The sequence below is a fragment of the Petaurus breviceps genome, unplaced genomic scaffold (assembly GCF_028583685.1).
Source record: "Petaurus breviceps papuanus isolate PSGF00001 unplaced genomic scaffold, PetGlider_PUasm1.0 131, whole genome shotgun sequence".
In the NCBI taxonomy this organism is placed as follows: domain Eukaryota; kingdom Metazoa; phylum Chordata; class Mammalia; order Diprotodontia; family Petauridae; genus Petaurus; species Petaurus breviceps.
The window spans coordinates 82,120-105,930 of NW_027185674.1; the positions used below are offsets into that span (position 1 = coordinate 82,120).

Below are 23,811 nucleotides of genomic sequence, written 5' to 3' on the forward strand. Positions count from 1 at the left end.
GATAGAAAGTGTATAAAACTGTCAGCCCCTAACAGTCTACCTTATAGAGCTCAGCCTAAGAACTCAACAGATATTATAGTTGCTGAGTTTAATTTGGAAACCAATAAGCTCTTCAAATCTAGGTTGGTTCTATTGCCTATAAGATTGATAACTTGGAATGGAATAGGCTCAGAAAGAAACACATTCTAGGGAAATCTTGTTAGCACTCAATGGGTCACTCACTGATCAAACTGGGGATCCCAGAACTGAGGATGCTTCCTAAGTAAGCCCAGAGACCCATGATGCTGCAAATGCTATGCACTACAACGTGGGAACCAATTACCAGTATGAACTATGAATCTGTAAATTTAAGTCATTAAAAGATGCTAAGTTACTGGCAAAGGTGAGTGAGGTGATTGCCAATATTAAACAATGCAAATTCCAATATGTAATTCCTTGCAACATTGGAAGAAAAGAGGACTCAATCATCAACTGTTTATTAAACAATTATGTTTTAGGCTAGGGATTCTTAAACTTTTTGTGTCATGGACACATATAAAATACGTTAGAAAAGAAATCAATTATATTGAAATACAGTTATCAAAACACATACACACACACAAATGTATAGACCCCAGGTTAAGAACCTTATTCTAGGTTACAAAAACAAAAATTCACAGTCCTTGCTCTCAAAGAGCTTACAATCTATTTTGAGAGAAAACAACATGTATAACCAGGTATATAAAAAAACAATTGATTTTAAGAAGAAAGTAGGAGCTAGGGGTAGAAAGTATCAGGAAAGGTTTTGTGTGGAAGGTGGCATTTGGGCTAAATCCTAAAGGAAATTAGGATTTTTAAGAGGCAGAGGGAAGGAAACAGTGCATCCCAGGCAAGGGGTACACAGACAGCATGCAGAGGGCCACGTATGAAGTATAGTAGTCATGAAGGGGAGTAAAGTGTAATAAGGTTGTGAATGATTTTCAATACCCAATAGAGAAGAGTTTATATTCAAGCCCAAAGGCAACCAGGAGTCTGGAATTTACTGAGCAAAATAACTCTGTCAATAACTTGGACAGCTGTGTGGAAGATATATGTAGCCTGGTGATAGAAGGCTCCCCCAGTATGAAAATATATCTTCTCCTCATTAGAGATTTATTTGGGATAAGAGGGAAGAGGAGAAGTCAGAGGAAGAGAGTAAAGACCAAGGAAGAAATTTTCAGTTTCATAATTCTGTCTTGGTTCTTGCTAGCAACTTAATGTATCACTGAAAATCCTTTCAAGGTTAGAAAAGCCTATGAGTCACCTTAGTAGCCTGGGCTCTTATGGTCCATTCAGTTCTGCCACTAATCCCCTCACCTCCCTAAGAGGTCATAAATACAGAAGAGCCACAGGTCAGCTGGCCAACCCTCATGGGAGGATCACATGCCTGACTCCTTTTTTTTAATTTTTATCTTTGGATTCCCCTTGGGAGGCTCTTAAACCTATTCACCAGAATGTTAGGGCCTCCTGTATAAGGTATATATTTAAATAAATGTCTATAATTAATACACTAAAGAAACTTGCAGGTCAATGTCAGTTACCATCAGCATAAAGTTTCTTACGGAACCTTAATGTTGCTATGTCATCTGAAGCAGAAAAGTAGTGTTCAAAGTCTGTATTTTCAAAAGGTTCACTGGATACATGCTGAAAAGAGGAAAACAAGGCCAAAACCCAATATAAACAATAAGCAAAAAGGAACCAGACTTTTGTTGCCTCCTGCTGCTGTCGGGTAACAAACCTGCTCAACATGCTGATCAATCTGTTTTCAGGGAATGTACTTAAAAGGAGAGAGAAGCAATTTCTCCTCTCTCTTCTTTAGGGCAGAGCTTGAGCATTAATCACAATGACACAACATCTAGTTTCATTTTTGTTTTTTCTATTTACATTGTGGTAGTAACCACAGAGATCACGTGCATGGTTCTGCTTACTTTACTTTTCATCAATTCAGATTAATTCTTTTCCAAGCCTCTTCATAGTCACTACTTATTACAACGAAGAAACATTCTATTACACTCATGAGCCATAATTTGTAGAATGATTCCCCATGGAAGGGCATCCATTTTATTGCCAGTTCTTTGCTATGAATATTCTGGTGTATATTGAAACCCACTTATTTCAAGTAATATTTGACAATGTGAAGTGTGCCAGTCCAAACAAATAATTCCTATTCTCTTGTAATTTCTTTATAATATTGATCCAGATATTAATTCTAAAACCATACAAGTTAACAGTTTTGATTATCGTTTAGATTTGAATTTAAATAGAAACCAAGTTAAATAAGAGATGTTAAATTCGACCTTGTGCCTTTAAGCACTTCAGCTAAAATGCAGCAGTTCCGAGTTCTTATATTCATCCTCGAATGCGTTCTAAGACTTTCCTTATACCTCTTCTCTCTTTCTGCTTAATCCATTGTTAATCATTCTGCTTAATCCAGAAAACGGAATTTTCTCTGCATTTAGGTAATGACAGCAAAAACACTGAGTTGGCAGGGGAAGAGTATTGGATCAAACTCAAGGGAACAGTTAAACTACAATAAGTATTTATCTAATCAAGTTATCATTTAATTAAATTGGTACTTTTAAGAAGGCTGCTGGTGTTAGGAGCCACTCTGTGCAATACCATTAAGGCCATTCAGCAACGTAGCCCCACCCCTCCTGGGATTATTGGGCCCAAAATAATTTCAGACAGAAATCTGGAGACTAGGCTCAATTACAAATTGGCACATGAAAACATACTCAGGTAATGCTGATAGTTTTTTTCTTTGGAATGTCAATCACCATAAAATCCTCTGCTAGAGTCACTTCTTGGAAATCCAACACAGATTCTGCTTGCTTTTTTAATTCTCTAATATCATCTGTTTCTCCTTCTTCAGACAAGAGAGGTGGTTTGTACCTCTGACTGAAGTGAGTGAGAACCAGTTTCTTGACTTTGCACAACTTGGCAAACTCTGCAGCCATACGCGGGGTGCTATGACCGTATTCTTTCGCTTTGTCCATGTGAGTGTCATCTAGGGTGGCTTCATGGACCAAAAGATCTGCCTCAAAGCACAGTTTCACTCCTTCATCACCTACAACCCCAGAGCAGTCACCCAAAATGCATATTTTTCTTCCAGGAATAGGCTTTTCTAAGACATCTTGGGGAGAAACTTTAACTCCATTTTCCAAAATGACAGTAACTCCATTTTTCAGTTTCCCATAGGCAGGACCTGGCGGAACACCTAATGATGAAGGCAGATGTGATTAAATCACAGGAATGGTATTTACAACTTTTTAAGAATGTTCCACTCTATCAACATCACAAATGTCAAAAAGAAAAGGCATTTGATTCTTCTCACAATTGTGTAACCATTAAAAAAAAAGTATAAGAAACTAGGATTTACTCTATATTTCAAGAAGCTCAACTCTGGCTATTGGTGTTAATGGGCTGTTCCTTATCCACATGTTAGATGATTTTTAAACTTCTAAGTCCCACCTGGGATCTCATGACAGCAGCCACAACAGCCTTGTTTCAATCCTCTGCATAGAAATGAGCACAGAATGTGCCACTGCACATCTACCAGTTAATGTCTGGATTAAACTCTTCAGGTAATGCTATATGACCCACACCTAACCTGGTTGATGCACAGTGACCTAGAGAACTCACAAAAATAACAGATAAAATAATTCTCTTGTGTGACTGACTTTCAGGACAAAGGCAAGAGGCTGTCTGATCACTGATCCTTCTTCCCAAAGTAAGTTATACCCATCCAACAAACTGAATGGGCTGCTGAACAAAGGCATAACTCAACATCCTTTTGCTGGTATATGAAACCAAGCATCACCATAAAGGCCACTGTTACACCAAACTATTTTGCAAGGCCAATGGCCATTCTTAATGTTGTTGCTATGGAACTTACTCCTTCTGTAACTTCCATTTCACCTAGCATTGTGCTGTTTAGAAACTATTTAATGAAGTTAAGTGAGGTGTGCTTATAATAACTATAAACACATATAGCACAAATGCTATTTAAAAGCCAGGGTGGTGAATCCGTACAGTTTTTTGGCAGCCTCATCTAAACAAAAACTAGGATGCAGTTCTGATAATGTGTTCAACATAATTATATAGTCTGCTGCACCAAAGGGACTCTTGACTTTCAAAAAAAAAAGTTCCATAACTCTGCATCTACTGTAACAACATCCCCCTCTCCCCACAGCCCTCCAATGTTTACACACGTTTAGTTTTTGCTCTGGCAAGTACTTTTGGCCTTCTGGAATTAAGTCTTTAATCAATAAGCAAACTTCCAGTAAAGAATTTAAGTAGACACGATTTTGCCTGAATGCTTGGGTGGTTGATAAGACAGACTAGTTCACACTGCATTTGCAATTTAAACACTTCCAGCAGCATCAAAGACCACCCTAACTTAATTAATGGGCAACAAATTCACTTACCAAGGTCTTTTAGTTTCTGTGCATTGAGTCTACCTGGACGTTCCTTCTCTGCCACTGAAAAACCAAAGGATGGAATGCGATGGAAAAGGCGAAATGCTTTTACAAGAAACTGCTCATCATTGACCAGTACATAAGAGCCTTCAACTGAGTCTAAAAGGATCGTTCTCCCTTGTATCTCTTTGGGAGGGCTGTCAGCTCCATCTAGGTAAGAGAAGTCTTTTAATTCTCCAGCAGGGCATTGATCTTCTGTGGGCACCAACTCATGGACAATGTAGGGGAAGGTCAACTCTGATTGAGAAAGCTCCATAGTCTTCCAGATGAAGTTCCGAAGCCCTACAGGCCCATAGATTTCCATAGGTGGTTTGGAAGCAGTGGGACTGCTCTGGAGACTGATAGTACAAAGAAGACCAGGAAGGCCAAAGAAGTGATCCCCATGAAGATGAGTTATGAAGATCTTTGTAATTCTCCCTTTTAAAATGAAACAGAAAAACAGGATCATAATTTTATTTAGGAGAGACCAAAATAAAATGACTTGGAAGATAAAAAGCATAAAGAGCAGCAGTATATAATTAAGGGTACCATTTCCCATGATCTCATTCACTGAAGTTAACTTAGTGATTCAGGGAGCTTTTTTGTAATAATTATACCGTACAGCATGGAGTAGTAGATGGGGTGCTTGGAGTCCAGAAGGGATGGGTCCAAGTTCTGTTCCTGACATAACGAGCTCTGTGAAGATGGGCAAATCATTTAACCTCAGGGCTTCAGACAGCTCTCTAACCCTGTAAGTGACAGATGGGTTTCAATTTGCCTTGATGGAAGAAGTTCCCACATCAATGAAATTTCAGATTACTGACAATTTATTCTAGTTTTCTTTATTTTTCCCATACAAATTCTTTTTAAATTAATTTTTTTAATTGTCAAGCATTTATTCTCTCTCACTCCCATCTCCCCCACCCCCAGGGGAGGCAGGGAGAAAGGTGATTTTTTGCTCTAGTTTTCAAAGTTCTATCACAATTAAAATGTGAAATCTATGACCAAACATGATCCAAAACATCTTTTTTTTTTTTAAATGAACACTCCAAATGCAATATTTAGCTTATAACCTGAATCATTTTGTTCTCCAGATGGATATCTATGAAACTGCTCCATCACCAGTAGCCAAACACTGGAAAGACAGGGTGGGGGTGGGGGGAGAGGTCTACTCTAAGAAAGTAAAGGTAAACTGGGGCCTTTGACACAAATGCTAGTGGTATTTCACTTCCTTTTATTCCCTTTATTCATACTTTCCTTCTCTGGGATGTCTATTTTCCCTTTCTCTTGCTGAGGCCTGGACATGTCTAAACACAACGGTCCTTCTAGAGGCAAATGAAGCTTCTGTGCAGGTTGCTAAGACCTGGGCTGAACCTGGCCTCAGCAAAGACATTATCAGAGACTTCTTCTTGCTCTTTCTTCAACAGCAACAATAACAATAACTGAACTTAGGGTTACTGACTAGATACCAAAAACCAGGAAGCTTTTCTCTAAGTGAAAATTGACTTCCCCTAGTTCTGTCAAATAGTTTTACAGAAGATGTAACATTCAACAGCACACATAAAGAGAAGGTCTAAAGAGAAAGATAATCATAATTATCAGAGGGAAGGAAACAGGCATACGATAGATTACAAAAAATCAAGACTTTCATTTGGAAAGATTAAATATGGGTGGGCATGCAGCTAGCCTAAAATCATAAGAGGGATCGGAATAAGGAATCTGGACTTTGTCTACAGAGGCAGAAGGAATCTTTAAAGTTTGAAAGAGGTAAATTTAAGACAAATAAGTTTCTAAACTGACTAGTAAATTTATGTAAACTGTTACCTGAAAAGGTGGTATAAGATGAAACACACTGTGACAAAGTAATGGGCAGGGGGTCCACGATGGGATATGAAGAGGAATCGGAAGGTTGGGTGGCAGGTTTCTAAGCTCTTGGGTACACCATGGAAAGCAATAACACTTTCCCACAAAATGTCCTTGCTGCTTTTCTCAAGTCTCAGAGTGGTCTTTCTTACGTTCTCACATAAGGAAGGTTTCTCTGCTCTTCAGATAGAATAAGGTTTCTGGAGAGCAGTAGGTATAAGAGCACAAGTCAAAGCATTCCTTTATACAAATCCTGAATCCATAAGGCAAAATTCATTTCTAGCCAGAAAGGTACCATATTCTAGTAGAAAAAAGGTCTGGATTTGGAGTCAGAACACCTGGCTTTAGATTCAGGAGGGCCCCACTACTATTATCTACAGAACTGTAGGCTCATCACTTTAACCTCTCAATTTCCTCAACTGTGAAATGAGGACACCACTGCTTATGCAGACAGCTGTTTGGGGAAAGCACTCTATATATTAAAACATCATACAAGATAGCTGTGGAATACTCAAACTATCCTAGCTCTGGAATCAAAGACCTAGGTTCAAATGCAGATTTGGTTACTTACTAGCTGTGTGACTTTAGGCAAACGGCTTAATCTATACATGCCTCAATTTCCTCAGCTGTACCATGGGGATAATATCTGTTACCTACCTTAAAGGCCTATGGAGAGGGATCAAAGGAATTAACAGACCTAATTCTGTCTGTAAACTGGAAAGTTCTATGTAAATGTGACAAACAAAGATACAGAAGGCTCAGGTCTTGAGTATTGAAACCTAATAATTTAGAATTTGCAAAAAAACCCATTTAATAACAGTGACTACTGATGTGCAATTAATAATAAGCAAGTCTGAGATTTATCATTTGAAATACCTGTTAAATGGGAACAATAATCTAAGTATCTACCTAACTTAAAGGGATACTCTGGGTACAGAAAGTATTAGTTTAAGTATATTTTGAGCTCCTTTGGAAGAAGGCATTACTCTACAGATGCCCAACAACCTCTGATCACAACCTCCTCCCTGCAGCCTCTGGGCATCTGTAAAACTGCTGAGCCTCCCAGAAAGGCTGGAGGCAGTGACCAGAGCTTTGTTCAGGCATGCAAAAGCCCCAAGAAGTGGCCCAAAATGTCTTAGAAATAGAGGAAGAGCGAGGTATAGCTGAGCACCTATAGAGCCTATGTTTCTTAGAGTGGGGTATGTGTGACTGTGGGGAGATGCCCAAAGGCTGACATGTCATCACATACCTATAATGTGCCTGCTCCAGTTCCTTGCCAAGAGCTCCTCTTGCAGTTCTTGTTACAACACCATCACTTCCCCTTCTCCCCCAAAACATCAGTTAAGGATCCTCACCAAACATATCAATTCCACGCATTCGTTAATTTTTCTCAGGCAGGTAAAGTACTTTGTAATATAAAGCGTAATGATATCAATCAACAAGTATTTATTGAATACCTACTACCTAAGGACACCCTATTTGGCACGGCAAAGGTATAAGACTAGTTTCTGCCATAAAGACGCTTAAGCTCTATTTGTGGAGACAGGATTCACAGAGAACAATGCACGGCAGCATATAATTAAGGGTAACATCTTTGCTTCAGAATGAAATGGCTTTAGGAATTAAGAAGACAGAGAGATCAGAGAAGTCTAAAATAGACAGAGAAGGCTTCACAGATAAATTGTTTGGACTTGAACTGGACCTTGAAGGATGCATAATTTGTTTAGCCTGAGTGTAGAAGGCGTTCCAGGCAGGAAGAATAATATAAGCCAAGGCAGAGAGGGAAGGTAGACTGAATATGGTTCATTTAAAAAATGGGGAAATCAATCTGACAAAAAGAGAAGGTGCCACACTTGTCAAATCAGGGACAAAGGGGCAGGCAGGTAGTGCAGCGAGTAAGAGCACCGGCCCCAGTGTTGGGATGACCTGATCGAATCCTGGCTCAGACACTTAGCACCCACCCAAAAACACCTGGCTGTGTAACCTTGAGCAAGTTACTTAACCCCGATTGCTTATAATAAAAAAAAAATCAGGGACAAAGCACTCGCCTAGATGTTTATGTCCTTTCATGATCTGGGCCCTAACTGACCTTTCTAGCTTTCCTTGTCATTATTGTTCTATATGCATTTCAGCTGCAAACCATTCTGGCCTTTTCCCCCATCCATACCTTTGCTCATCAAAAAATAGGCATTTATCTGTTAAGCACCTGTTATATGCTAGGCCTAGGGATACAAAATGAAACAATCCCAATTTGAAAGAAACTTATATTCTAATGAGAGACAACAATTATATATGTAAGTACATACAGAATACAGTGAAAATACAAATAAAGGCAACACAGAGTAGATGGCAAAGGAGGAAAGGAGTGGGGGGAAAGGGAATGGAGAAAGGCTTCGTGTAGATGGTATCTAAGCTGCAACCTGAAGGAGAGGCGGAAGAGAGGAAGAAATGCATCCCAGGGATGGAAGATGGCTACCGCAAGGAGGAACAAAGGAGAGATGAAGGGCTGTGTATGAAGAAGGGAGAGGTGGCTGGTCTGGCTGGACCATAGAGTACGAAAATAATACATAAAGAGCCTGGAAATGTCACTTTGGCCCAGGCTGTGAAGGATTGAACAGAAAAGTCTATATTTTATCCTTGATGCAATAGGGGGCTGGAGGAGCTGACTGAGTCGAGGGGGGTGGAGGTTGGAGGTTGGCACCGTTAGACCACGTACTTGGGAAAATCTCTTGGCTTTCAATGGGCAGCCTGCTTTTCTCTATTCATCAAATACCACAGTGCAGTTGCTACAGGCTACTTTTCCAGGCTGACAAGGAAGTTTAAGATACAAATTCAGAAGAAAGTATTGACTTGAAAACATCAAAGAAAAATGCAGATGGGACACAAGTCCAAAAAGAATTTGTAGAAGAGCTAAGGAAGTTGATTTTTTTTTTGGAGGGGGGAAGGCAGGGCAATTGGGGTTAAGTGACTTGCCCAAGGTCACACAGCTAGTAAGTGTTAAGTGTCTGAGGCTGGATTTGAACTCAGGTCCTTTTGATTCTAGGGCTGGTGCTCTACTCACTGGGCTATCTAGCTGCCCCAAGAAAGCAAATTCTTAAAAAAAGCCAAAAAAAAAATTTTTTTTTAACTGAAGAGCAGTAGAGGAAAAAATGGGAAAAAAAATTAAGGCAATGCAAGAAAATTACGAAGAGAATTAGTTTGGTAAAATAAGGCACAAAAAAATTACTGAAGAAAATGACTCCTTAAGAATCAGAATTGGTCAAATGATAAGAGATGTACAAAATTTTACTAAAGAAAATAATTCTCTGAAAATGAGAATTGGTCAAGTAGAAACTAATGAATCCATGAGACATCAAGAAATAATAAAACAAAGTAAAGACGACTGAAAAAAAAAGAAAAAGTGAACTATTTCATAGGAAAAAAAAAAACCTGACCTGGAAAAAGAATGAAGAGAGATAATTTAGGAATTATTAGACAACCTGAAAGTCGGGATTTAAAAAAGAGCCTAGACATCATATTTCTTTTCTTCTTTATTAATTAGTTTTTAGTTTTCAAAATTCATTTCCACAAGATTGAGTTCCAAATTTTTTCCCTGTCTCTCCCCTACCTCCTACCCTAAGATGGCATGCATTTTGATTACTCCTTCCCCCAGTCTGACCTCTTTGAGCTCTTCCATGGCCTGCAACCAATTCATATTTTTCTTGGAGGCTTTTGATGTAGGAGCTTTGACTTTGTTTTCTTCTTCTGGTTGCACGTTTTGTTCTTCTTTGTCACCGAAGTAAGATTCTATACTTTGACTTCCCCCACTGTCTGTGGGCCCAGACCTCCAGAAGCAGCCACTGCTGCCTCTGCTGCCCCAGGGCTGGGGCCAGATTTCCTGCACCTCTTTCACCTAGATCGCACAGAGTTCCCCTACTGACCTTCCATGTTGGTCTAGGTATTTTTGGATTGAAAAGTCTGGAAATTGCCACAGCTGCCAGCAATTTCTTCCCCTAAAGCCTGCTCTGGCCTTGTGTGCACCTGGCACAGCCCATGCTGGATTGTGCTCTGCTCTCAGACTGGTGCAATATACCCTTCCTGTAGGTCTTCCAGGCTGTTGGGCTTGAGATGAGTTTCACTCTGTCATTCTGTGGGTTCTGCAGCTCTAGAATTTTTGTTTAGAGTCATTTTTTTACAGGTATTTGGAAGGGTTATGGGGGAGAACTCAAGCAAATACCTGCTTTTATGCCACCACCTTGGCCCCGCCCCTAAACAACATATTTCAACAAATTATTAAGTAAAACTGTCCAGATATCTTAGAACCAGAAGGCAGAGTAGAAAATTAAAGAATTCTCCAATTACTTCCTGAAAGAAATCCCCAAATGAAAACTCTCAGGAATGTCACAGCCAATTTCCAGAGTTCCCAGGTCAAGGAGAGAAAATTGTACACATCCTCAAAGAAACCGATCAAATGCAGTGGAGACACAGTAAGGATCACACAAGATTCAGCCGCTGCACTGATAAAGAAGCAAAGAGCTTGGAATAGGATATTCCAAAAGGGAAAAGAGATAGGCTTACAATCACCCAGCAAAACTGGGTTTAATCTATCGGAGGAAAGTGGATATTTAATGAAATAAAGGACTTTCAAACATTCCTAATGAAAAGACCAGAGCTGAATAGAAAATCTGACATTTAAACACCAGACTCAAGAGACATGAAAGAGAAATCATAAGGGATTCAATAAGGTTAAGCTATTTATATTCCTATATGGGAAGATGCTACATGTAACCCTGAAGAACTTTATCATTATTAAGACAGTTAGGAGTCTACTTAGAGAGCACGGATGTGAGTCTATTTTGTTGGGGTGATCTCAAAAAAAAGAATGGAAGGGTGAGAAAGAGGGATGCTCTGGGAAAAAGGGGAAAGGAAGAGGAAGATTAGGGAAAATAATCTCACATAAAAGAGGCATGCAAGGAAAAACTTTTATGGTGGAGGTGAAAATGGTAGGGGAAAGTGGGCAAGATTTGAACCTCTCATCTGAACTGGTTCAAAGAGGAGAGAATAGCACATAGCACTCACAGACTAGCTCTCTCTTCACACACACACACACACACACACACCCCTTACCCAACAGGGAAGTAGAATAAGGGGCTAAGAGAAAGAGGGAGAGGTTAAGGGGAAGGTAAATTAAAGAAGGTAGTGGTTAGAAGCAAAACAGACTTTTGAAAAGAGGAAATGGTAAAAAAGAGAAAGATAAATAGAAGAGAATAGGATGGAGGGAAATTCAGTTATAAATCATAACTCTAAATGTGAATGGGATGAACTCATCTATAAAATGGAAGTAAATAGCAAAGTAGATAAGAAACCAGAATCCATAATATGTTGTTTACAAGAGACATACTTGAAAGATAAAGATACACAGTTAAAATAAAGGGCTAGAGCAGAATCTATTATGCTTTATCTGAAGCAAAAAAGGCAGGGGTAGCAATCATAATTTCAGACAAAGCAAAAGCAAAAACAGACTTAACTAAGAGAGGGAAACTAATCTTGTTAAAGGTACCACAGACAATGAATTAGTACCAATACCAAACACATATGCACCAAAATAACATAGCATCCAAATTCTTGAAAGAAAAATTATTGACTTACAAGAGGAAATAGAAAGTAAAACTATAGTAGAGGGGGACCTCAACTTATCCCTCTCAGACCTAGATAAATCTAACCATAAAAATACAGGAAAGGGGGAAGGTAGGTGGTGCAGTGAATAGAGCACTAGCCCTGAAGTCAGGAGGACCCAAGTTCAAATCCAGCCTCAGACACTTAAAACCAACTAGCTGTGTATAATTGGGCAAGTCACTTAACCCCACCTGATTGCCTTCCTCCCTCCCAAAAAAAAAGAAGTTAAAGAAATGAATAGAAAGAATTATACATTTTTTTGTCAGTCGTACTTGACACCTTTACAAAAAGTGACCCTGTATGAGGGCATAAAAACTTCACAAACAAATGCAGAAAAGAAGATATAGTAAATTTACTTCTTTTGAACTATGATGCGATAAAAATTACATTCAATAAAGGGCATTGGAAGCATAGATTAAAAATTAATTGGAAGATAAATAATCTAATCCTAACAAATGATTAGGTCAAAGAACAAATCATAGAAACAATCATTAATTTCATTAGAGATTATGACAACAAAGAGATGACATACCAAAATTTGTGGTATGCAGCCAAAGCAGAACTTAGGAGAAAATTTCTTTCTCTAAATGCTTACATAAATAAAAGAAAGAGATAATAGATAGATAAATTGAGTATGCAACTAAAAAAACCTAGAAAAAGAACAGAATTAAAGTCCCCAATTAAACACCAAAATAGAAATCTTAAAAATGAAGAGAGGTTAGTAAAACTGAAATTAAGAAAAAAAAATGACAACAAATTAATAAATGAAACTAGAAGCTGGTTTTATGAAAAAATAAAATAGATAAAAGTGACTAATTTTTTTTTAGAAAAGGGAAAAGGGGGCGGCTAGGTGGCGCAGTGAGTAAAGCACCGGCCCCAGAGTCAGGAGGACCTGAGGTTGGTTCTGGCCTCAGACACTTAACACCCACACCCACACCCACACACACAAAACTAGCCGTGTAACCTTGGGCAAGTTACTTAACCCCAATGCCCTCCAAAAAGAAAAAAAAAAGGGAAAAAGAAAACCAATTTCTTGTATAAAAATGAAAAGGGTGAATGCACAACCAATGAAGATGAAATTAAAGCAAATATTAAGAGCTGTTTTGCCCAACTGTGTGTCAATAAATCTGATAGTCTAGGTGAAATGGATGAATATGTTGCTGCTCATTCATTTCAATTATGTCAGATTCTTTGTGACTTTATTTAAAGTTTTCCTGGCAAAGATACTGGAGTGGTTTGTCATTTCTTCTCCAGTTCATTTTACATATGAGGAACTGAGGCAAATGGTTAACTGACTTGCCCACGGTCACACAGCTAATAAGTGTCTGAGGCCGGATTTTAAAATGGGAAGATGAGTCTTCCTGACTTTAGGCCCAGTACTCTATCCACTGCGCCACCTAGCTGCCCCTAGATGAATATCTACAAAAATATAAACTATCCATTTTAATAGAACTGGAAATAGAATACTTTTTAACCCTATCATAAAAACAACCATAAAGTATCTCCCTTTGGGGAAAAAAAAAAAACACTCGAGGACTGGATGAAATGCATTACAAGCAAATTGTACCAAATATTTAAAGAACAATTAAATCCAAAATTACATAAACTGTTAAAATAAAAAGTAGGTAAAGAAGGAATGCTACCAATTTTCTTCTATGACACAAATATGGTTTTGACAACTAAACCAGGGAAAACAGCAAAAGAGAACCATAGACTAATTTTCCTAATGAATACTGATTCAAAAATCTAAATAAAATACTAGCAAGGAGATTAAAGCAATATATCACAAAGACCTACACTATGACCAAGAGGGATTTGTATCAGAAATGCAGGTTGATTCACTATTAGGAAAACTATAAGTATAACTAACCATATCAATAACAAAAACAAAAAAAAATCACTAATCAATAGATACGGAAAAGGTTTTTGACAAAATATAATACCTATTCCTTTTTTCTCACCTTTTAAAAATGTATTTAGTATTTTATTTTTCCCCAGTTATGTGTAAAAATTTTTAACAATCATTTTTTAAAGCTTGGAGTTCCAAATTCTCTCCCTTCTTCCTTCCCCACTGAGAATGCAAGCAATTTGATATAGATTATACATTTGTAGTCATGTAAAACATGTTTCCATATTAGTCACACTATGAAAGAAAACAGAACAAAAAACAAAACCCCAAGAAAAATAAAGTAAAAAAAATATGCTTCAGTCTATTCAGACACCATGCATTCTTTCCTTGGGGACAGAAAGCATTTTTCATCATAAGTTCTTCAGAGTTGGATCATACAAAAACACTAAAAAGCACAGGAATAAATGGAGCCTTTCTTATAATTAATGATATCTATCTAAAAACAAGAGCAATCATTATCTGTAATGAGAACAAACTAGAAGCCTTTCCAATATTGTACCCGAAATGCTAGCTATAGCAATAAGATAAAAAAAAGAAATTGAAGGACTAGGCATAAGCAACAAGGAAACACAATTATCACTTTTTACAGAAGACATGATATACTTAGCGAACTGAAGAAAAATGAGTAAAAAACTAAGTGAAGCAATTTAACAACTTTAGCAAAGTTGCAGGATATAAAACAAACCCACCCAAATCATCAGCATTTCCATACATTACTAATAAAACCTAGTAGGAAGAGATATAAAATAACTGTAGACAGTATAAAATACTTGGGAATCCACTTGCCAAGACACAGAGGAATTACAAAACACTCTTCACACAAATAAAGACAGATCTAAAAAATTGGAGAAATATTAAATGCTTGTGGGTAAGTTGAGACAATATAACAAAAATGACAATTCTACCCAAGTTAATATACTAATTCAGTAACATACCAATCAAGCCATCAAAGAATTACTTTACAGAGCTAGAAAAATTAATAAAATACATCTGGAGGAACAAAAGGTCAAAAATATCAAGGGAACCAATGAGAAAAAAAAAAAAGGGAAGGCAGCCTACCAGTACTAGATCTCACACTATATTACACAAGGGTAATTATCAAAACAATCTGGTACTCCATCAGAAACAGGGTGGTTGATCAATGAAATAGATTGGGTACACAATATACAGAAGTTAGTGAGCACTATAACCTGGCATTTGATAAAACCAAAGTTCTCAGCTACTGGGACAAGAACTCAGTATTCAACAAAAATTGCTGGGAAAACAGGAAAGTAGTCTTGCAGAAACAAAGGAACAGACCAACATTTCATAGTGTATACCAAGATAGGTTCAAAATGGATACATGATTTGGATATAAAGGATGATACCATAAGCACATCAGAGGAGCATGGAAGAAATTACCTGTCAGATCTATGGCTAAAAGACCAGGCAGAAAGGTTCATAGGACATAAAACAGACAATTTTAATTACATAAAATTAAAATGTTTTTGTACAAACATTAGCCAAAATTAAAAAAATGTAGGAAACTGGGAAAGAAATTTATAGCCAGTTTCTTTAAGTTCTTGTTTTGCAAATATATAGAGAAATAAACCAAATTTATAAAAATTGGGAGCCATTCCCCAATTGATAAATGGTCAAAGGATATGAACTGGCAGTTTTCAGAAGAAAAAATCAAAGCTATCAATAGTCACATGAAAAATGCTCTAAATCACTAATAATTAGTGAGAGAAATGATTCTTTTTCTCTTATATTAATAACCAATTATTAAATTAGGATTGAGGTTTTCCCTTCCTATTTCCTCAATCAGAAACAAGATTCTATAGGTTATTCAGTCAGTCTTTGAAGGGCACTGCTGATAAATGAGATTGCCCAAATCCTCAGGGTACATGCTTCTCCAACTTGGGTAGGACCCCACTCAACTAGAAGACCTCATAAACAGAATCTAGTCTAGGTGAGTTTCTGCCCTTAGGAAATAAGCCCCTAATCTTGGAACCTTCCATTAGAATTTAGGGTGACCCAGTTTATGGAGAGGAAAACGAACCACAATGCTCTGAGTAGAGATGGATTGTTTTGTTTAGATTGCTGGATGCAGGGGAGTCTCATGATTAGGTCACATACCCAGCAGGAGGGGCTTATAGACTTTTTGCCCACTTCCTCATTAATATGTCCACCCCACCCTACCCTTGTTTGTTAACCAGAGCAGATTGCTGCCCTCTGGGCCAACCTCTTTTCCAAAGGCTTTTAAGCACTCAATGTTTTGGAGGGGCTGGGATTGGGGTGGATGGGGACTGTCTTTGGTTTCCAAGAGGACCACTGACCTTGATTTATTATTATTATTATTGTTTTTGCTTTTTGGAGGGCAACTGGGGTTAAGTGACATGTCCAAGGTCACATGGCTAGTTTTTGTGTTATGTGTCTGAACTCAGGTCCTTCTGATTCCTGCGCCAGTGTTCTACTCACTGCACCACCTAGCAGCCCCTCTTGATTTATTATTTGCTAGCCATAATTAAGACATTGATTATTAATTACCCACAAACTCCCTCAGACTTCTTATTCATCCTATTAGAGAAATGCAAATCAAAATAACTCTGAAGAACCACTTTACACCCTTCAGGATGGTTAAGATGACAGAAAAAGAAGCAACAAGGAAACAAATATCACTTTTTGCAGAAGACACGATGTTACTCCAAAAGAATCCTAGATGACAGAAAAGTAAAATGACAGTTTTTTTTGTCATTTATAAAATGACAGCTGGAATGGATGTGGGAAAACAGGGACAGAAATGCACTGTTGATGGTACTGTGAACTAATCCAATCATTATGATGCAGCAATACTGCTACTGAAGGGAAAAGAACCTAAATGTGAAAAAATATTTTATAGCAGCAAAGTTTCTGATGGGAAAGAATTGGAAACTGAATGGCTGAACAAGCTGTAGCATACGATTATGATAGACTAACTGCTGTGCTGAAAGAAATGGTGAAGGGGATGGTTTCAGAAAAACCTGGGAAGACGTACATGAACTGATGCAAAGTGAGCAGAATCAGGAGAACAATCTACATAGTAACAAGCCAATACCATGAGGAAAGTCAGCTGTGAAAGAGGCAGTTACTCTGATAAATACAATGACCCATCACAACTCCAAAGGATTCACAATGTGAAATGCTATCCACCTCTAGACTGGACTCAAAGTAGAGAATGAAGTTTATTTTTTCCTTTGTACTATTTTTCCTGTGTGCTGTTTTTTTCGGGGGGTGAGGAGGGAGGAATAGTTAATGTGGAAATATGTTTTACATGACCATATATGTATAATGGATATCATATTTCTTGCCTTCTCAATGGATGGGGAAGTTAGGAGGGAGTGAATGTAGAATGAAAAAAAATTAAAATTTTCACCCATCAAAATCCTATTTACTCTTTAAAGTTCAGTACAAATTCCACTTTCCTTATAAAGACTTCCCCAACTGCTTCAGATGCAGGGATTTTTATGCCTCTTGACATTTTTATCATTCTCAATACACTGATCAAAATCAACATAATATTCTATTTATTCCAGGAAATTCTATGAGGTCAGGGGCTTTCTTACACATCTTCCTATACCCAAGTAACAGGGTAAAGTGTGTTGCAGGTAATAAGCACTCAATAAATATTTGATGAATGAGAGGGAAGTCAGAACAGGTAAGATGGGTTCAGATTAAAGGACCCTGAAAAGCAGGCAAAATAATGGAATTTAAAGAGATTTTCATGAATAAGAAAAGCTCCCAAGGTATATTGACCGACCTGCTTTAAGTTGGCTTTTCATGAACTGTGTTTGCGTGCCTTCCCCACAATCAAAGAGCCAGCAGGCACCTTCACATCGGAGAGCTACGGCAGAGGCTCCCCTGGTGGGTGATGGGTATGCAGAGCCCGTTCCTAGGAAGGTTACGTCCATGGACATCTTCCACTCTGAAATAACAAAAAAGAATCTTGAGATTACTACACATCATAAATCACAAACTTGGAAACCCTGTAGACATTACTGGTAGATGGTGAATGACATTCTGGGCACCACACCCTTCTGTTGGGAAACCCAAAACAGTGTGACACACAAACAGAGGGTAGATTTGAACAACTCCCCAAAAGCCTCTTACCATCAACTTCTAATAAATCATTCAGGACTGACAAATTTTTTTCTATATATTTTTATTTATTTTGTTCAGTGTTTCCTAATTACATGTAAGAAATTTTTAAAATTATTTTTTAAAAACTTTAAGTTTCAAATTCTCTCCATCCCTCCCCTTTATCCTCCTTGAGAAAGCAAGCAATTGATATCAGTTATACATGTGAAGTCATGCAAAACACATTTGTGTATTAGCCATGTTGCAAAAAGAGACAAAAACCCTCACGAAAAAGAAAGTTTAAAAAGCCTGCTTCAATCTGCATTCAGAGTCCATCAGTTCTCTCTCTGAAGGTGGATAGCATTTTTCACCATGGGTCCTTTGGAATTCTGACTTAAAAAAAACAACACCTACCCATAAACCAATTAATTAAAAACAAGTCAGAATTCAGGTCAGAAGATAAAACATTAAAACAATGCTCAGCAAACTTTGGGTGACAAGAGCCACACTGAGCTCCTCTCTCTCCAAATTCATACAGCCTTTATGGCAATCAGTTTGGCTTTTATCCCATAGTATCACAGTATGTGTATGTGTTGCTGTTGTTGTTTAGTCTTTTTTCAGTTGTATCTAACTCTTTATGAGCCCATTTGGGGTTTTCTTGGCAAAGACACCGGAGTGATTTGCCATTTCCTTCTCCAGCTCATTTTACAGATGAGGAAAGTGAAGCCAACAGGGTAAAGTGACTTGCCCAGGGTTATACAGCTAGCATCTGAGGCCAGCTTTGGACTCGGGAAGATGAGTCTTGACTCCAGGCCTAGCACTCTATCCACTTCAACATCTAGCTGCCCTCTTAATCCCACACTTCTTTGCTACTTAAATGTTTTGTGGACATACAGCTTTGCTCACCAACTAAACCTAAATCCCAGGGGACCGTATATTTTTACTTCTTTTTAATTCCCATCACCTTCTAATATAGTAGTACCCCCATTTAATAACTCATGTTTATATAGCCCTTAAAGTTTACAAAATGCTCTTCTCACAACTGGCAGATAATTAAAATGTTATTAACAAATGAGGTATTTGGAGGTCAGAGTAGAAAAGCAGCAGCCACTGGTAGTACATGCTGGGACCTGAGTCCAGGTCAAAGAGTCATGGATTTAGAGCTGGAAGGAATCTTAAAGATCATCAAGTCCAATCCTCACATTTTACAAATGAGGAAACTGAGGCTTAGAAGGGATAAGTAAATTGCTCAGGGTTACAAAGCTTGACTGGGATTTGAACCCAGGATTTCCTGACTCCAACTCCAATGACTTATCTATCACACTTGGTGGTTGTCAAACTATGGTCTGAAAATCCTATGGAGTCCCTGAGACCCTTTTTGGGAGTCTGCAAAGCCAAAAATATTTTCATAATAATAATGAGGTGCTATTTGCCTCTCCCTTTTTCAACCACTTACCTGTGTGGTCAGAATTTCTTCATATACTTCAAAACAAACAGACAATGCAGAAACGGGTATGAAAATCTAGTTGTCTTCTATTAAGTGAGAATTAATAAGATTTGCAAAAATATGTAAAAAAGCAACTCTTCACTAATTTTTTTTGCTTTGGAAAGTATCTTTCATAACAATGTTATTTAGGCTAACGTAATCAGTCACTGCTATTATTAAATGAATTGATACATTTTTTTTTTTAAAGCAATCAGGGTTAAGTAACTTGCTCGTTACATGGCCAGTTATTTCTGGGTGTGGTACTGAGTATCTGAGCCCAGATTTGGTCTCCAGGTCATCCCAACACTGGGGATGGTGCTCTTACTCCCTGAGCCACCTGGCCACCCCTAAGCAATTGGGGCTAAGTAACTTGCTCAAGGTTACACGGCCAGGAGTTTCTGGGTGTGGTGCTGAGTGTCTGAGCCCGGGATTCGATCCCCAGGTCATCCCGACACTGGAGCCAGTGCTCTTACTCGCTGAGCCACCTGGCTGCCCCTGAATTGATACACATTTTCAAAATTTATTGGTTTTAATTTCTAATATGGTAAATATCAACAGACTGAACCCACAAAACCATGTTTTTTGGGATCCTCAACAAGTTTTAAGATTGGAAAGGGATCCTGAGACCAAAAAGTTTGAGAACTGCTGCACTATACTCCCGCTCTTCTGACTCCCAGTCTGATGTGTTTTTCATCTTTCACACTCGGTTTGTAAGTAGGGATTTAGGTCAAGTGCAGAGGGTGAAAATAAACCACAACTCGCACAAACATACTAGAAGCAAATTGTATAAATTACCTTAAACTTGTTCAATTATTTCTGTCTTATCTGACTCTTCCTGACCCCACGTGGGGTTTTCTTGGCAGTAATACTGGACAGGTTTGCCATCTCCTTCTCCAGCTCATTTTACATATGAGAAAACTGAGACAAACAGGGTTAAAGTGACCTGTCCAGGATAACACAGAGAGTAAATGTCTGAGGCTGGATGTGAACTCAGGAAAATGAGTCTTCTTGATTCCAGGCCCAGCATTCTATCCACTGCACCACCTAGCTCCCTCGTTAAAATATTAATTAATAATAACCTCATTTAAGGTAAGGCAGCTAGGTGGTACAGGAGACATAGTGCTGGGTCTGGAGTTAGGAAGAGCTGAGTTCAAATCCAGCCTCAGACACTTACAAGCTGTGTGACCCTGGGCAAGTCCCTTTACCCTGTTTGCCCCAGTTTCCTCATCTGTAAAAAAAGAACTGCAGAAGAAAATGGCAAAGCACTCTAGTATTTTTTTTATTTTAATTCTATTTATTTATTTATTTTTCTTTATTAATTTGTTTGTCTACTTTGAGTTTACAAGATTCAGTTCCCCAGTTCTTTTGAGTTTCAAATACTTTCACATTAGACACTGGTCAGGCTGTAAAGAAGGACTGTAACGGATGGAATGAACAATGGGAAAGAGGAAACCAAATCAAACAAGAAAGAGAAAGCGAGCAGGCAATTTGCTTCAATCTGCATTCAAACTCTGTTCTTTCTCTGAATGTAGACATCTCTCTCCATCATGAGTCTTTTGGAGATTACTTATAGCCCTGCATTTCTGAGAAGAGTCCCGTCTATCAACGTCGGTCGTCACACATATGTTATGTCTGTAATGGTGTACAAATTTTTCCTGGTTCTGCTCTTCTCACTCAGCATCAGTTCGTATAAGTCTCTCCATCTGCTCTTTGTTTCTTATGGTGCAATTGTATTTCCATTACATTTATATACCATAACTTGTTTAGCCATTCCCCAGTTGATGGGCATCCCTTTAATTTCCAATTCTTTGCCACCACAAAGAGCTGCTATAAATATTTTTGTACATATGGGTCTTCCTCCCACTTCTTTTTTTTTTTTTAAAGCAATTGGGGTTAAGTAACTTGTTCAAGATTACACGGCCAGGTGTTTCTTGGTGGGTGCTATGTGTTTGAGCCCGGATTCGATCCTCAGGTCATCCCGACACTAGGGCCAGTGCTCTTACTCGCTGTGCTACCTGGCCGCCCCTTCCTCCCACTTCTATGATCTCTTTGGGATACAACCCTAGAAGTGGTATTGCTGGGTCAAAGGATATGGAATTACTTACAGCCCTTTGGGCATAGTTCCAGATTGCTCTCCAGAATGGTTGGATCAGTTCACAATTCCACCAACAATGCATCAGTGTTTCAATTTTCCCACATCCTCTCCAGCATTTGTCGTTTTCCTGTTTTGTCATCTTAGCCAATCTGACTTGTGAGATGTGGTACCTCAGAGTTGTTTTGATTTGCATTTCTCTAACCAATAGTGATTTAGAGCATTTTTTCATGTGCTTATAGATGTCTTTAATTTCTTCCTCTGAGAACTGTCTGTTCATATCCTTTGACTATTTATCAATTGGGGAATGACTTGTGTTCTTTTTTTTTTTTTTAAAGCAATAGGGGTTAAGTAACTTGCTCAAGGTTACATGGCCAGTTATTTCTGGGTGTGGTGCTAAGTATCTGAGCCCGGATTTGATTCCCCAGGTCATCCCGACACTGGAGCCAGTGCTCTTACTCGCTGAGCCACCTGGCCGCCCCAGAATGACTTGTATTCTTACAGATTTGACTCAATTCTCTGTATATTTTAGAAATGAGGCCTTTATCAGAGACATTGGTTGTAAAAATTCTTTCCCAATTTTCCATTCTCCTCTTAATCTTGGAATTTTTATATTTTTAACAGGGCAATTGGGGTTAAGTGACTTGCCCAAGGTCACATGGGTAGTTTTTTGTGTTAAGTGTCTGAGGCCAGATTTGAACTCAGGTCCTTTTGAGTCCAGGGCTAGTGCTCTATTCACTGCGCCACCTAGCCACCCCTACATTTTAGTATTTTTGCAAAGAAAACCCCAAATGGGGTCATGAAGAGTCGGACACAAATGAAAAGTGAAATGAGGACAATATATTGAAGCTGAGAACAGAAGCTTGAATAATAATTTTAAAAGTAGGTATCAAGATGTATTATAGTATATGTATCTAAACTTCTGGAAACATAATATTTCTAGCAAAACACTGAACATCACTGTGAAAACCCTCTCAGAAGCTGTGAAGCACTCTTGCTTCTTAGTTCCCCCTCTTCCCATCCCAATAATGCCCTGGCCTTCCTTCTGCTCCACTTCACCAACAAAAGGAACAAGAAGTACACAGGTAAGTGGGAGTCGGAAGAGCTGGGTCTCAGTCCCTTTTATCACTGAACAGATGTGTGACCTCAAAGAAATCTCTGAACCTTTTCTGGATCCTGAAATACTGGCCTTGCCCCAGAAAGACAATTTCAAGGCCTAACGTTGAGGCACTGGCTGCCTGACCTTGGGTGAAATAAATTCTCTCTCCAGAGCTCTAGGCAACTTTTCTGGGGTACTGGAAGAGGATGCTACTTTTCTTTTTTAACATTTACTTATCAAACAGGTATTTTCTTTCCTTCTTACCTCTTTTAGTAAAAAAAAAAAATAGAAAGCCCTTTTTACACACATGCAAAGTCAAGCAAAGCAAATTCCCACCCTGGTCACACCCTAAAACTACTTGAATTCCTCATCTTTGCCAGGGTGTGGGTAGCTTTGGAGGTGAAGCTAGGTGGCTCAGTGGATAGAGCACTGAGCTTGGAATCAGTTCAAAGCTGGCCTCAAATGCCAGCTGTGTGACCCTGGGCAAGTCATTTGTCCCTGTTTGCCTCATTTTCCTCATCTGTAAAATGAGCTGTAAAAGGCAATGGCAAATCACTCCTGTTACTTTGCCAAGAAAACCCCAAATGGAGTTGCAAAAGTCCAAAATCACTTAAAAGACTCAACAACAATGCATAGCATTAAGCATCCTTCCAAAACAGAGGTTTTTAACTTGGGGTGAGTTTTTGTTTTTCTAATTTCTTTGTTTCTTGAATGTCCATAGCAATACAGTTTTACTTTAAAAAAAAAACAACCTCTTATTTACTTTAAACATTTTATAAAAATTACTTCATATCTCACATAATATAAACATAAAATACACATTGTATAAATTTATAACACTTAAAAAACTTTAAGTTCTAATTTCGAGCCCTCCCCCATCCGCTGAGCAATATATCAATTGTACATGTGAAATAAAGCAAAATATATTTCTGTATTAGCTATGTTGCCAAAAAAGCAAGAAAAATAAAAATTTATAAACACAAAATTAATAAAATAAACAAAATTTATAATTGCATCTGAACTCAGAGCCCACCGGTCCTCTCTCTGGAGGTGGATAGTCCTCCGAACTGTCCTGGGTCGTCGTACCTCGGACAAGAGCTGACGTCGTACCTCTGACAAGAGCTGACGTCGTACCTC

General features: G+C 38.4%; 1 protein-coding gene across 11 annotated transcripts in view; it reads right to left on the bottom strand.

Annotated features, from left to right (window-relative positions):
* Window positions 1-460: 460 nt before the first annotated feature.
* Window positions 461-23,811, bottom strand: part of ELAC1 (elaC ribonuclease Z 1) — a 25,055-nt gene continuing 1,704 nt past the window's right edge. For 6 of the 11 annotated variants that reach the window (XM_069104089.1, XM_069104068.1, XM_069104059.1 and 3 more), the window contains 3 exons: window positions 17,681-17,845; window positions 4,446-4,913; window positions 461-3,235 (listed from right to left, as the gene is read on the bottom strand). In XM_069104089.1, the coding sequence (XP_068960190.1) occupies window positions 2,754-3,235; window positions 4,446-4,913; window positions 17,681-17,837 (1,107 nt within the window). In that variant the 5' untranslated portion in view covers window positions 17,838-17,845 and the 3' untranslated portion in view covers window positions 461-2,753. The other 5 variants (XM_069104050.1, XM_069104030.1, XM_069104021.1 and 2 more) reach the window with 5 other exon arrangements.